This window comes from Brassica napus, chromosome A3 (assembly GCF_020379485.1).
Source record: "Brassica napus cultivar Da-Ae chromosome A3, Da-Ae, whole genome shotgun sequence".
In the NCBI taxonomy this organism is placed as follows: Eukaryota; Viridiplantae; Streptophyta; class Magnoliopsida; order Brassicales; family Brassicaceae; genus Brassica; species Brassica napus.
The window spans coordinates 1,440,183-1,453,960 of record NC_063436.1 but is presented as its reverse complement, the minus strand read 5'-3'; the positions used below and the strand labels follow the sequence as shown (position 1 = coordinate 1,453,960).

The window sequence follows — 13,778 nt, the reverse complement described above, 5'->3', positions numbered from 1 at the left end:
ATTCTGTTTCTGGTTAGTAGCTACCACCAGGCCCACCACCAAGTAAAGTTCTAGATTCTGATTCTTTCACAACACTAGAGGTGGGGTCAGGTATTGGGAATGTTAAGAGTTGTACAGTAAAGTAATGGGGTCCAATTGTAAGAAAAACATAACTACGTGGGTCTGGTCTTGTTATAAAAACCTTGAATATAACTAAACAAGTACTAGCAGTTAAAATATTTGACTTTCCGCGTTCTCTCCATCACCACACAGAGATTACCTGGGGGGAATGGAGGAGTCACGAGAATCGCCGCCGGCGGAACACGGCTTTTACATGCCGGCGGAGTGGGAGCCTCATGCTCAAACTTGGATCGGTTGGCCTGTAAATCCCTCTCTCTCTCTCTCTCTTATCTTTTCCACACGCAACCTTAGTTTTTCAATTAGTGATTTTTTTTTTCTTTTTCATGTATATCTTGCTCGTAATTTATGTAGTTTTGATTTGCTGTCTTCTTTTGTTTGATGAGTTCTCTGTTCTTCTTTTTTTTTTCGGAGTTTCCGATGAACTGATTTTTTTTCCCTGATGGCTTAGCTTCTAAATTATGATCTGATGAGATCTGTGACATAGATATCTATGTAATTCTGCAAAAAACAAAATATATTACCATGTGATTATGTTAAGCTCCTGTTATCTCTGGTTACATGAATCAAACAGTGTTAATACTAACCTCAAACATGGTTTTTATGATGGACATCATAAAAATGGCTGCAGGAACGGCAAGATAACTGGAGGCACAATGCTCTACCTGCACAACGAGTGTTTGTGGATGTAGCAAAGGCTATCTCAAAGTTCGAACCTGTGACAGTCTGTGCAAGCCCCTCTCAGGTATTGTTTAGAATTACATCTTCGAGTTTATATGAAAAATCGTACTGAATTAGTTTTGCTTCCATGAATGTTTTAGTGGGAGAATGCAAGGAAACAGCTTCCAGAGGATATCAGAGTTGTTGAGATGAGCATGAATGATTCTTGGTTCCGTGACTCTGGACCAACTGTTAGTTCCTTATCTTCTCCCTAATATCCATCTTACCACCATCTGTTCTGAACTATAGTTGCTTCTCTCTCTGTTTGTATAGTTTGTTGTGCGGAAAAGACCATTAAAACTCAGTGCTATTAACCGAAACATAGCTGGAATCGACTGGAACTTCAATGCCTGGGGAGGTAAGGCTTTTGTGGAAACCTTTTCTCTCTTCTCTAGCTTTCATTTGTAGTAACTGCTTGACAATGGCAGGAGCTGAGGATGGATGTTACAATGATTGGACTCATGACCTTCTTGTTTCCAAAAAGGTTCACAACTGCTAGCTATATACTTACTCTTAGTAGCATGTTTCAAGTATTTATATTGCTATTTTCTTCCCCCATAACTATCAGATTCTCGCTGTTGAGCGGATTCCCAGGTTTCAACACTCAATGATTCTTGAAGGAGGCAGCATCCATGTCGACGGGGAAGGTTTGTCCACATTTCATACCGCAACCTTGGACCATCTTAGTTTTTTTTTTCACTTTGTTCTGCTCTTTCAGGAACCTGTCTTGCCACAGAAGAGTGTCTCTTGAACAAAAACCGCAACCCTCATATGAGCAAACAGCAGATAGAGGAAGAACTCAAGAGATATCTCGGTGTGAAAACATTCATCTGGCTTCCTCGTGGTCTTTACGGTAAAACTGCACTTCATTCTACTAACCATCTTTATTAAATCGTCGTCCCCAAAATCTCGGCAGGCCATCTTATATTCAAATTTGATTTTTGCAGGTGATGATGATACAAACGGCCACATTGATAACATGTGCTGCTTTGCTAAACCGGGAGTAGTGTTACTCTCTTGGACAGACGACGAAACCGATCCTCAATACGAAAGATCAGTAGAAGCTCTTTCTGTTTTCTCAAATTCAATTGATGCTCGCGGCAGGAAGATTCAAGTCGTTAAGCTCCACGTCCCTGGACCGCTTTATATGACCGAAGAAGAAGCTTTTGGGATCGTTCAGGAAGGTGGTGAAGCTAAACCGAGGATCGCAGGGACGAGACTCGCAGCTTCCTATGTGAACTTCTACATCGCTAACGGAGGCATAATCGTGCCGCGGTTCGGTGACGCAAAACGCGATGAAGACGCGATTCGCGTCCTCTCGGAGACGTATCCTCATCATTCGGTTAGTTATAACAAACTCATTGATTCATATAATGAAAGTGTTAATAGTTTTAATCGTTTTGATTTTTTGAGGTTGTGGGGATCGAGAACGCGAGAGAGATTGTTCTAGCTGGAGGAAACATACATTGCATTACGCAGCAGCAGCCGGCCGAGCCTAGTTCCGTCGCCGACAACGGCCACTGATGGTGTTCTTCACGCACCGCTGATACTGTCGTGCCAGGGTTGTATGAATCCTCGCCGTTAGTTTATTGTTGTTATAGAAGATTTGATTCAAACCGTACGATCGTTACATTTGTAGCTCGTTGAGTAATGAAATTAATGTTTATTGGTTCTAAATTCTGATCGGTCAGACCATTAATAATTCTTGCATTAATAACAGCAAAACAGTTAAGACATTGTCATTCTAATTACAAATTAATTATATATAATTAATGAATTAATAAAAACACGGAATGATGTGTCAGGCTCTTATTCGTATAACTGACATGAAGGCTTCAACTCCAATCTCTTTCACTTCCACATAATTTAAACACGCAGAGAATAAAGAAAAGGAGACACGTGGCAAAAACTCGAGATCTGAAGTATTTTTCTTCAGATCGAAAAGGCTTCAACGCTAGTGTGATTGATTGGTCGTGAGTATAATGGGGTGTTCGTTGTCGGGATTGAACTCGCTTTACGACGCCGTGAACGGAGGAGGCGACGTGTGGATCAACGAGAATCGGTTCAGGATCGTGAGGCAGCTCGGCGAAGGAGGCTTCGCGTTCGTCTATTTGGTGAAGGAGATCGTCGCCGCCGATGCTTCCTCCGGTGGCGGTCTGGCCAAGAAAGTTAAGGATCCTGCTCATCTCTCCGGTTAGAATTAATAATTGCTGATTTACTTAGCCCCCTTGATCTGCGTTTATCTCCATCGAATCTGATCTAGGAATCAAACTAAATCAATGTAGGAACCGTATGTTCGTTTTAAGACAAGACAGTTTCGATCTTTGTGTAGTTTATGTCTGAAATTCTGGTGTTCTTGATCTTGTTTTGTAAATTCTTTCTAACGAATTAATCGAGCTAGGCAAAGACATAGCGTGATTACAGTGAATCCATTTTAGTATAGTTTGACTTTGTGAGTCAATCAGTTTTGATAATTTACAGCTGTTTGATGATCAGCTATGTATCTGAGCTCTGTTTCTCATTGTTACATTGGGTACTAGAACTTGACTAATTGAGCTTGCCTTGGTTCTGTTAACTTCATTTATTGTAGCTGATGGAACGTATGCTATGAAGAAAATTCTGATTCAGAACAAGGAGCAACTGGAACTGGTGCGGGAGGAGATTCGTGTTTCGTCACTGTTCAACCATCCTAATTTGCTTCCTCTCCTTGACCATGCCATTATTTCTGTTAAGGTAGAACTTTCATTGGCTGATTTTTTTTTTTTTTTGAATAATTTGTTTGCTAATGTAGAGTCTGGTTTAGAAAGTGTGTTGCTTTTGATCTGATTAGGACGGTCAAGAGGGAGGTTGGAAACACGAGGCCTTCTTGCTGTTTCCTGTTCATCTCGACGGGACCTTGCTGGATAATTCCACTTCCATGAAAGCTAAGAAGGAAACATTCTCAACAACTGATGTTTTGCATATATTTCGTCAGGTATATCAAACTCTCTTTTAAATCCCATCTTTGGTTTTCTCCTTGACAGAGAAAAAACTTTGGTTTTATGCAAATTTTTTTCTTATTAAAAGTTATGTGATTAATAGTTTACCCTTGTGATTTATTGTATGATTAGTCCTGAGTTGCAAGTGTTTTGATTGCTGAAAAGTTATTCCAATGCAGCTTTGTGATGGACTGAAACACATGCACTCTCTGGACCCACCGTATGCACACAATGATGTCAAACCTGGAAACGTGCTTTTGACACGTAGAAAAGGACAGCCTCCTCTTGCGATTTTGATGGACTTTGGGAGTGCTCGACCTTCACGTAAGCAAATCCGCTCCCGTCAAGAGGCCTTACAGTTACAGGTCTCCTATATCCATCCATCCCTTGCTACTACTACTCCTTAGTTTTTAATATATATATTCCATTTCTTATTGATCTTGAACTTGTTATGTTCTTTGACTTTTATAGGAATGGACATCTGAACATTGTTCAGCACCTTTTCGAGCTCCTGAGCTTTGGGATTGCCCAAGCCATGCAGATATCGATGAGAGAACTGATATCTGGTCCCTAGGCTGCACACTATACGCAATAATGTAATACATTTTTATAAAGATTAAACAAGTCATGTCCTTAGTTAATTCTAAAGGGAGTTTTTTTTGTGGGCAGGTATGGTGTGTCTCCATTTGAATATGCGCTTGGAGAATCTGGCGGAAGTCTTCAGCTTGCAATCGTGAACGCTCAGGTAAAATGGCCAAACGCAGGACCAAAGGCTTCTTATCCTGAAGCTCTTCACCAGTTTGTGACTTGGATGCTCCAACCGCAGCCTGCGGTTCGACCAAGCATTGACGCTATCATCATCCACGTTGACAAACTGATCGCAAAATTCACCAAATGACTCCTAGTTTTGGTGGTTTCTAAAGAGGTTTAAGAAAAGAACAGAAAAGAGTTTCTATACATTGCCTTGTCTTGTGTTTTTATATGTTAGCTATTTTGAAAAATCCTATATTAGATGCATACTTTGACAGTCATGGTTATGTTTTGCTCTCTTGGTAATATATTTTGAACAATTGGGATTCTTTTTATTTCTTGTTTTTTTCCGGTGGGAATCAATAAATTTACTTGAGAACATCTCATCAATAAATTTCACAAATCAGCAAAAAGAATAGATGTGATATTTTGTTGTCAACAACTACAGCTTTAGTACATTTTAAAGGACTTTCACTAGGCACAGTGGTAAACATAAATACATAGACTCATAACATGTTGAAGGAGTTATTCTATCCTCATTTTAAATGAAACTCTTTTTTATTATAAATGGACTAAAAGACAAATTTTACATTATTTGTGTACGACCTTTTACTTTTACGGAGTTGAGTTACTTCAGAAGAAACAAAAGAAATAAATAACGTATGTCAATTTCATGGAAGATAATGTCTCTGATCACTATTTATTTCACTCAGTAAAATCATAAATCGAAACGTAACTTCTGTCTTCTGTAACTCGAAAGTGAATAGATCTACTGTTCTCCACTTCCCTATCAAAATTATGATCATGCCTTATATGATATACCTTTATATTTCCTTTTTCATAAACTTCTAACAATCAACCAATAATAGTATAACCCCAACATTTATCTAATAAAAAATGACATTTGGATATAACATTATTCTAAAAATCAAAATATACAAACGTTCACCATTGTTAATAGAGCCGTGCTCACCATATATAGTAGAAAAAGGCGATCGCCTCAAGCCTCCCATTTTTACATCAATATTTGGGGCCCCATATATTTAAAATACAGTAGTGGTTCATGAAGTAAAAGAAGAAGAGCGTATACACATATTTATAAAGAGCTTGTTGTCTAAATATTTTGTTCGATCCCTTTTGAATAATGTTTTTTCTTTTGTCATAGACATACTTAGCGTATCTACAATTTCAATTATTTTTAGAAAAAAATTATGAAAACGTATTTGTTTTAAAAATAATTACCCTTAGACCCCCAAAAGTGTAGTAGGCACGGGAGTGATTGTTAATGCAATGGTAATTCCTGTTTTATAACTAATAAAATAACAAAGTTAGTAACGTCATAAAAGGCTTACAAGCTGTTTTTTAACATCTCAAGATTGTCGTTGTAAGAAAACATTCCACAAACATTTAGAAATTCCAGTCATCATCATTTAAGATAACATAATAAGTATTTTATAACTAAAGTCATCTGTTTAAATTAATATTGAAAATTATCCTTACATTGTCATGAATTTTCAGTATTCTCTTTTTTTTTAATCGTCCATAATTCTTTTACATGTCAGCATGATCCTGTAATAACAACAAAACAAAATTTGAGCCAAATATACTTGTGAAGAAGATATAATTAAATTAATCCTGATATGGTTGAACTTTCTGCATATTAAGAAATACTTATATACATATAAGTATTTAATTTGGTGTTGTGACAAAGGAAGCGAGAAATGTTTGAACTTTTGAGGAATAGAAGAGGCTTCATAGCAGTAAATTAAAGGAAGACAGAACAGTGCAAAGTCACAGGGATATCATTTTTGGTACTCCTTATTCAATGTTCACTACACATCTTCCAATATTTTCACACCAGTTATAAATTATTCTTCCCCAACCATACTGATTCAATTGGAGATATCAATTCGCAAAAACAAAGACTTTGTAATAATAAAAAAGCTTGGAAACATTCTTCACTTGCACTGTAATTCGTTCGCTGTAAGTGTTGCCCTGCATTTATACTTTCATAACTCATATTAAAATCTAAAATAACGTTTGATCAGTATTGGTACATTGTAATTATACATACTATCTCGTTTGGAATATAATATTTTATAGAGCAAGCAAACCCTAAAGGCATCGAATCTACAAACTCGTCATATTACAATCATCTAACCGGTGTATAACCATCTCTCATGTTTGTATGTAGGAAAAAATTTCAAATTTAATAACGTATCATTCTTTGTCGAGCAAAAAAAAAGATTAAATTCTCATTAGTGATCACTCTATGTAACAGATTTCACTTTCTCTCCTTCGCGGCTTCTAGCTGGACTCTTGCTGTTCTCATCAACTCTCTCAATTTATGGCACACACACACTCTCTCTCTCTCTCTCTCTCTCTCTCTCTCTCTCTCTCTCTCTCATCTTGTTTTCGTAAGTCAATTTTTGCTGAGATTTTTCTTGTGAATGTGTGTTTTCTTTGGCATGCATTCTTACCAAAACTTTAACTACGAAAAGTACATATATATACATATATGAAAAGTACATATATAATGATAAGACCAAATCTGATTAGCTTGAGTAAAATAGTTTTTGGTTAGTTGAACATATGGTTTCAGTTATCCAAACACATCACTTTGTATTTTAGCAAGAATTGGATTTTTTTTGTTTGCCGTCTATTTAGAAATTATATATGGACTGACATGTTTTATCTTACTTTAAATTAATTATTAGTTCAATATTTCAATTATAATCTTTGTCTCTCCAAGCTCTAGTTTGATTCTTCTTTTGCTACACTGTTTTCTAGTTTTTATTTTATTTTGAAAATAATTATTGAATGGGTATGTTTGTCACTTGTCCTATGTTATTTAATTTGTATATAAATTCGGGTTGTGAGCTGTAATTTGGTCAGAAAGAGGATGAGAGATAAATAGCATTTCCCAGGTGTTTTAAATACAATCTCTTCTCCATCTCCATCTCCATCATTTCCACCCAGCATCTCCCCTTATCTTCTAAGAAGTCAGCCTCTAACTATCTCTCAAATTCCGAGAAAAATCAAGTAATCTCCATTTCTCTTTCTCTTTTTTTTTTTATGACAGACTATCCCATGTTTTTTTAAAGCAATATATAAATCTTAATTCTTAGGTCGTTTTTGTTTTGGTTTTTGAAGAACCCTCACATTTTGTCTTTTACCATTAATGCATATACTTACACACATGCTTATATGCTTCATAGACGCGCATATATATATATATGTACATATTATACATATATGCATGAATCTATATATACATGGTTATAGGATTGTTTACTAAATATCTCAGCTTCTTGTTGTTTTCGTTTTAGGGTTTCTTTTTGGTGGTCTTTTTTAGATTTGTTGGGTCTCTTTGTTTCTTCTTCTGCTTGTTTATTATATATAGAGACACTAACTAGAGTTGTAACTATATAAAAATGGATTCTGGAAAGATCTTTGGATCCGATGAGGATTCTCGCAGCTGTGGTGAATCTGGATGGACAACGTATTTAGTCTCAACCCATGATCATGTCTATGATAATTACTCTGATGATGGAGATAGCAGTGGTGGTGATTCAATGGATTCTGACGCATCTTCTGGTCCAGTGAAAGCAACACCATGTCTCAAGCTTGCTCAAGAGGCTACGGAGCCAAACTGTTTGAAGAAAAAGAAGGCTACCGAAGAGAAGATTTTGGTGGAGACTAGGGTTCACAACGACAATGATGATGATGGTGACAACCATGATTATGATGATGGTGACAATCATGATTATGATGATGGTGACAATCATGATTATGATGATGGTAATGATAGTCACAGTGCAGTTCAGAGTTACGTTGGTTCGGTTTGATAAGACGGGTTACTTTGATTTTATGTTTATGTTAAATTAATAATATGTTCCAGTAATGTAATGTCGTTATGTTTTTATTTCAATGTTGGAAAAGTATTTTCTACATGATGATTTGCTAATTATTTATTGTATAGAGTCTACATAGTTATCATTCACACTATTCTATTAGAGAAGTGTTAAATATTTCAACGAGATCATAGCTAGTACTGATACAGTGATGAAGGTGACGGTATGTAGATAGCTTGGGTCTCCTTATATATATGTTCATCAGTAGATTCCATTATGGGTTTCTTTGTGATAACCATCGTACCCATTTTGAAATACATATATGACATCTAACTATTTATACTGATAATCTATATTTAAATGTAAATATACTATGAAATTTTACTTAAGCGAGAAGAGAAATGTTACGAACCGAAAAGATTAGAAAACCTAATTTTGAAACATTAATACAAATACAAAAAATTTCCATTTGTAATTTTTATTCATATACTGATAAATTAAACTCTAACCATATACTTTGATTTAGCTAAATTTGTTTTGGTCTTCCGATTTTTTGTTGTTGTTGTCTTGATTTGACCTAATTCAGAACTGAACATGTAGAAAAAATTGGAAAACAATGTTGCATAGAGCTGGATCGTAACTATAGACTCGCACACACACGCGTGCACACCGATTGATCTTTGGTTGTATCTTTGGCACAGACAGGGAAACATGTTTGTGACCATAGGAAACACATCTCTTCTGCACGTGTACACTGCAATTCTTTTAACTTTTGTCCTTTTACCCCCAATTTCTTGACATTTGTTCACATGCACCCTCTTGGAGTTACTACATAACTACAAATTGATAGTTTGATTATAACGTCGTCGAATCAATTCTGAAACCCACAAGATTTGTTTCTCAACTTCTATAGTTTGACATCATGACATGTTACAAATGCTCGTATAGTTACAGTATATATGTTGTCAACTAATGTAAGAATATTGTTTAGTTTTTGACATGTAGAAGTGCTCGTATAGTTGTTTTTAGTGTGTTTATTTTTTGAGAAGCTGTAGACACCGTATCATCTAAGAGATCGAGAGCTTGTTCCAGACTGGTGTTATGATTTATTTTAAGACGTTTTATATTGAATTTATCAAATACAATACCAATCTAAAACACATACATACACATGTTTTTAAGATAATATCATGTTGATTTATGGGGGTACTGTTAACTAGTATTACATATCTCGTCATTTGTCGTTAAAAGATTAAAAAAAGGAAGTGAAAACGTATTGGATTTTAATAAAATTCAACCTTTTCTCTCACGAGGATTTTTCAAAGTAGTCACTTTATTTTACCATGAACTTTTTGAAAATCGGAACCCAAGAAAAAAGTATAAATATGAAGCTAGATAGAAACATAGCACATTGTAAACAAAAAAAATAAATGTAACAAACTTATTCGCAAAAACAAAAAAAAAAGAGAGAGATTCATGAAGCAGTATATCCACAATTATTCTATATATTAGGTGATATAGAATCCAGTAGATAGCTGAATAAATAAATGAGCTAGTTACAGAGAAAAAAAAATGGTCAACATATTAGTAACAAATCATTTCAAGTCTTAGAATAATTGTTTTTGTTTTTACTTACCAAGTTGGTTGATGCAGATATTGTCGAGTTATATCACAATCAATGTTGTTTCCTGGTAACACCATCCTGTCTTCCATAAAGTATTGATGAAAGTAAGAGAGTTTCTCTTCGAGCTGTGAATTCTCATGCAAGATCTGACGAGTTTTCTCCAACAAGCTAATAACTTTGTTATACAAGTTATAATTCGCGTCGACCGTGAGCTGTTCAACATTCATTTTCATCTCTCGGATCTGCTTCCTCTTGCGCATCCTCGATCTTCTCGCTGATTCTCTATTAGATACCATTCTTCTTAACCTCTTCTCTTGATCCATCACAACACTCGCTTGAGGATGAGAACAATGGTCATGAACATGTAAGTCTTGATCGTGATCATGATCATGATCATTTTGTGGGTTTTGTAGGTTGAAATGATCGTTTTGTGATGCGTCTCCTTCGTAAAGATTGAAATAATGAGAGCAGTGTTGATATTCAGCCTCCATGTTTAGTTAGATGATGGAATTTGAGAAAGAAAGAGAGAAAAAGACATTCTAATCATCTTTCAGATCAAATAAAGTACATATCTCTTGTCTTGTTAGCTAAGCTTAATAGATTATTGATGTTCTTTAGTTAATAATATACATAATTGTTTTAAACAGAATTAGCAATTAACATCAACGTTCTTAATTGGGTTTTCTTGTTAAGCCTTCTTCATACATTTGAAAAAATTTCACCAACTCTTTCTAGTTTCGAGTTTCACATCTTTGTCAAAGGTTAATATGCGTAAGAATAAGACACTAAGGCATGAAGGCACGTTTCAAATATATAACTTTCAGACAATTAACCTAATATTATTGAATACAGATAAATGTTTTAACACATTTTAGTATTATGATTATCACACTTGAATAAAATTCCTCAAGGATGCTGCATACATGTAAAAAAACCTTGTCCAAGCTTTAATAAAACGAGAAAGCAAGCAAATATTATATATACACATGTTCCTCCATGTAAAGCTAGCATACACAATAAGGTAATATACAAAGAGATATACAACTAAGAAAAAGCTTGAAGCATATACAAACATTCTTCAATATTCAAAAGACAAACCCATATATACAAGATGTTAACCAACCCGTTTATCATATAGCATCCCTAACTTGTTCTTAGATGGCTCTTCCTTCGCTCATAATCCACATCATCTGTAGGCAACTCATAACGACAAACAGGACACGTGTTCCTCGTTTCGAGCCACGGTACAATGCATTCTCCATGGTACTTATGATTACAAGGCAACAGAAGAACAACACCTTTGCTCCCGATACCCATCTCGTCTTTACAAACCGCACAGTCATCGTTCTCAACACCCAGCTGAACCGTTGGGAGGTTCTTGACGAAAGCTTCAGAAGCTGGAGGGAAACGGAGATTGGTAATCCCAGCTTGAGCAAACTGTTCAAAAAAGAGATCATACTGATCACCACCAACAATGTACAGCTCTCTGTTCTCCGCATCGAAGTTTATCTCTAGAGTGTGAGAGTTCATCAAAACTTGCCACTCAAGATTCCCAGAGCCATCTCTTCTTTCCTCTCTAGCTAAATCTTCTAAAGAGAGCATCGGCGACACGTCAGCACCACCATCAACTTCTTCCCAATCCAGCTCAACGGCAGCTCCTCCAAGATCTTCTACTTCGAGTGAGTGAATAGTCACACTAACATCATCATCATAGACATCTGATTCATTCAAATCAATTCCCCATATCTCCCTCTCATCCTCAGGATCATCATCATCATCATCAGAACCCGATTCGACTGTAACTAACCTAATATCGCGAAACTCAATCCCAGAATCGTCATCGGATTCAGCAAAGTCACAGAGGTTGTTAACATCAGAATCACTATCATGATCTATATTCTCGATAAAACAGCTTCCAGATTCCGATTCTAATTCCATAACCGCACCGCGCGATTCAGTAACCTCGTTATCGTGAGGAAGAGTTACCTGAGGCTGCTGCGACGGATCCATAGCAAAGGTTGCGTTTGTAGAGGAGATAAAGAGAGAGACTAAGGCTGAATCGGAGATCGATACGGCGCCTGAAACAGCGGCGGAGAGTAAGAGTAATCGGTGACGGAGAAGTTACGAGGAATCTAATCAAAGGATCTGAGTTGTTACCATCATATCTCCTGCGTCGGTGTGAAACGGCGTCGCTTTGTTTGTTTTTGTCCTTTTCTCCTTTACTGTATAAGAAAAAAAAACAACTTATACCCGGGCTCATAAAAAGCTGTGATAGGCCGAGTAAATAGGCCCAAGTTAAACTGTTTACCCGTTACGATGACCTTAAAAATCTCCACTCACGTCAACGTAGAGGCTAGTGCTATGCATTCCGTTTTTCGGTTCGAATTGGTTCGGTTTATTCGATTTTCGACTTATTCGGGTTGAGTTAATTTTTAGATAGGTTCGTTTGGTATAATGTCGAGTTTAGATTGGATTTCTATTTTTTTTTTGTAAAACCTGAAATAGAACCGAATTATAAATAATTCGGATTTGATTCGGGGTTAAAGCCAAAAAACCAAAAAAATCCCAAAGACTCGAGTTAAACCTCAAAAAAATACCGAAAAAATATTTGGGTAACACGGGTAGTTCGAGCTTTTCTTGATATTTTTTATTTATATAAAATAATTAATATTTTTAATATATTAAAATGTTCGTGTATCCGGTTCTCGACCGGTTTTTTTTATTTGGTTCCGGTTTGATTTTTAGGTTTCAGATTATATGCCCATAGAGGCACTTGGTTTAGGGCATCTCCATCCCTACTCCATTTTTTTTTTCTAAAATGGAGTAAAAGTGAATATGGAGTAAGGAATGCTCCAACTCAACTTCATATCTCACTCCATAATGAAATTTACTCCATAAATGAAGTAATCTATTTTTTGTTTGTTCATCACTCTATTATGGAGTGAGAAATGGAGTAGGGTTGGAGTAATTTTACTCCATTTTCACTTTTACTCCATTTTGAAGGAAAAAATGGAGTTTTACAATAGAGATGCTCTTAGATGACCCATAATTTATCATGATTTATTTATTTTAATTCTTCTTGACAGCATTTATCAGGCTTTTATTATCTGACTCTAAGAAAAATATTTTATAGGGAGATACTTTGGACCAACCAATAAGAAGAAATATTTTAAACACTTGTCGGATACTGAGTGGGCCGAGTCTTAATCTGGATCGCCATCAAATAAAATAAGAAAAAAAAGGAGAAGCCCAAGTCCAGGCACGTGAGAGAGAGCCACGACAGAGAAAACAGTGTGGGAACAGAACAAAAGAAAACACATCTTCTCTTTTCTGAGTCTTCTCACGCTGATGGCATCTATATTAATCTTCCACAGCTTTCGCTTTCACGTATTACCAATGGCCCATGAACCGACAGGTCACTTACGAAAGGACGGCACATGCCATCTCCTTCTATTCCCAACATAATTTATCTTATCTTCCTTTTCTTAATGACCATTAACATAATTAGTAGAGTATCCATTTTTCAAATTTTTAAATCATCCTCAAGATTGATTATATGGCAGAGTTTATTCTTTTATTTCATAACAGAGTACTATTTTGTTATTGGATTGTCTTGGTAATGACATTCGTTCTGTGTAGATTAGCAAATGTTCTATACAATTCAGTTTAAATTCACAGCTTAAAAGTTAAAATTTACAAATTTTATTATAAAAATAGATAAATTTGAATCTTGAG

The 13,778-nt window shown here is 35.8% G+C and overlaps 5 protein-coding genes across 5 annotated transcripts in view; 3 read left to right on the top strand and 2 right to left on the bottom strand.

The window, feature by feature from the left end:
• LOC125593081 (thioredoxin-like protein YLS8) overlaps positions 1 to 6,959 on the bottom strand; it is a 31,113-nt gene extending 24,154 nt beyond the window's left edge. Inside the window, exon 1 of the mRNA XM_048769061.1 lies at positions 6,928 to 6,959. The gene's annotated coding sequence lies outside the window, so the exon portion shown is untranslated. The remainder of the gene's footprint in view (positions 1 to 6,927) is intronic.
• LOC106384982 (agmatine deiminase-like) lies at positions 112 to 2,514 on the top strand. The gene is made up of 9 exons (XM_048769036.1): positions 112 to 361; positions 749 to 862; positions 939 to 1,028; positions 1,111 to 1,195; positions 1,266 to 1,321; positions 1,406 to 1,484; positions 1,556 to 1,690; positions 1,785 to 2,179; positions 2,251 to 2,514. Exons 1-9 carry the CDS (start codon positions 269 to 271, stop codon positions 2,359 to 2,361), a joined length of 1,158 nt encoding a protein of 385 aa, XP_048624993.1. The 5' UTR covers positions 112 to 268; the 3' UTR covers positions 2,362 to 2,514.
• On the top strand, positions 2,704 to 4,894 carry LOC106384983 (probable serine/threonine-protein kinase DDB_G0291350). The gene is made up of 6 exons (XM_013824912.3): positions 2,704 to 3,030; positions 3,428 to 3,570; positions 3,668 to 3,811; positions 3,995 to 4,180; positions 4,287 to 4,411; positions 4,485 to 4,894. The coding sequence occupies exons 1-6, from the start codon at positions 2,820 to 2,822 to the stop codon at positions 4,711 to 4,713; spliced, it is 1,038 nt and encodes a 345-aa protein (XP_013680366.2). The 5' UTR covers positions 2,704 to 2,819; the 3' UTR covers positions 4,714 to 4,894.
• Positions 6,960 to 7,903: 944 nt separating the features above from the next.
• On the top strand, positions 7,904 to 8,524 carry LOC106386977 (protein SUPPRESSOR OF PHYTOCHROME B 5-like). Its single transcript, XM_013826803.3, has one exon. It carries the CDS (start codon positions 8,000 to 8,002, stop codon positions 8,411 to 8,413), a length of 414 nt encoding a protein of 137 aa, XP_013682257.2. The 5' UTR covers positions 7,904 to 7,999; the 3' UTR covers positions 8,414 to 8,524.
• A 2,443-nt stretch (positions 8,525 to 10,967) lies between these two features.
• Positions 10,968 to 12,228, bottom strand: LOC106384984 (E3 ubiquitin-protein ligase CIP8). The gene has a single exon (XM_013824913.3). The coding sequence runs from the start codon at positions 12,051 to 12,053 to the stop codon at positions 11,187 to 11,189; it is 867 nt and encodes a 288-aa protein (XP_013680367.2). The 5' UTR covers positions 12,054 to 12,228; the 3' UTR covers positions 10,968 to 11,186.
• Between the last annotated feature and the right edge of the window lie 1,550 nt (positions 12,229 to 13,778).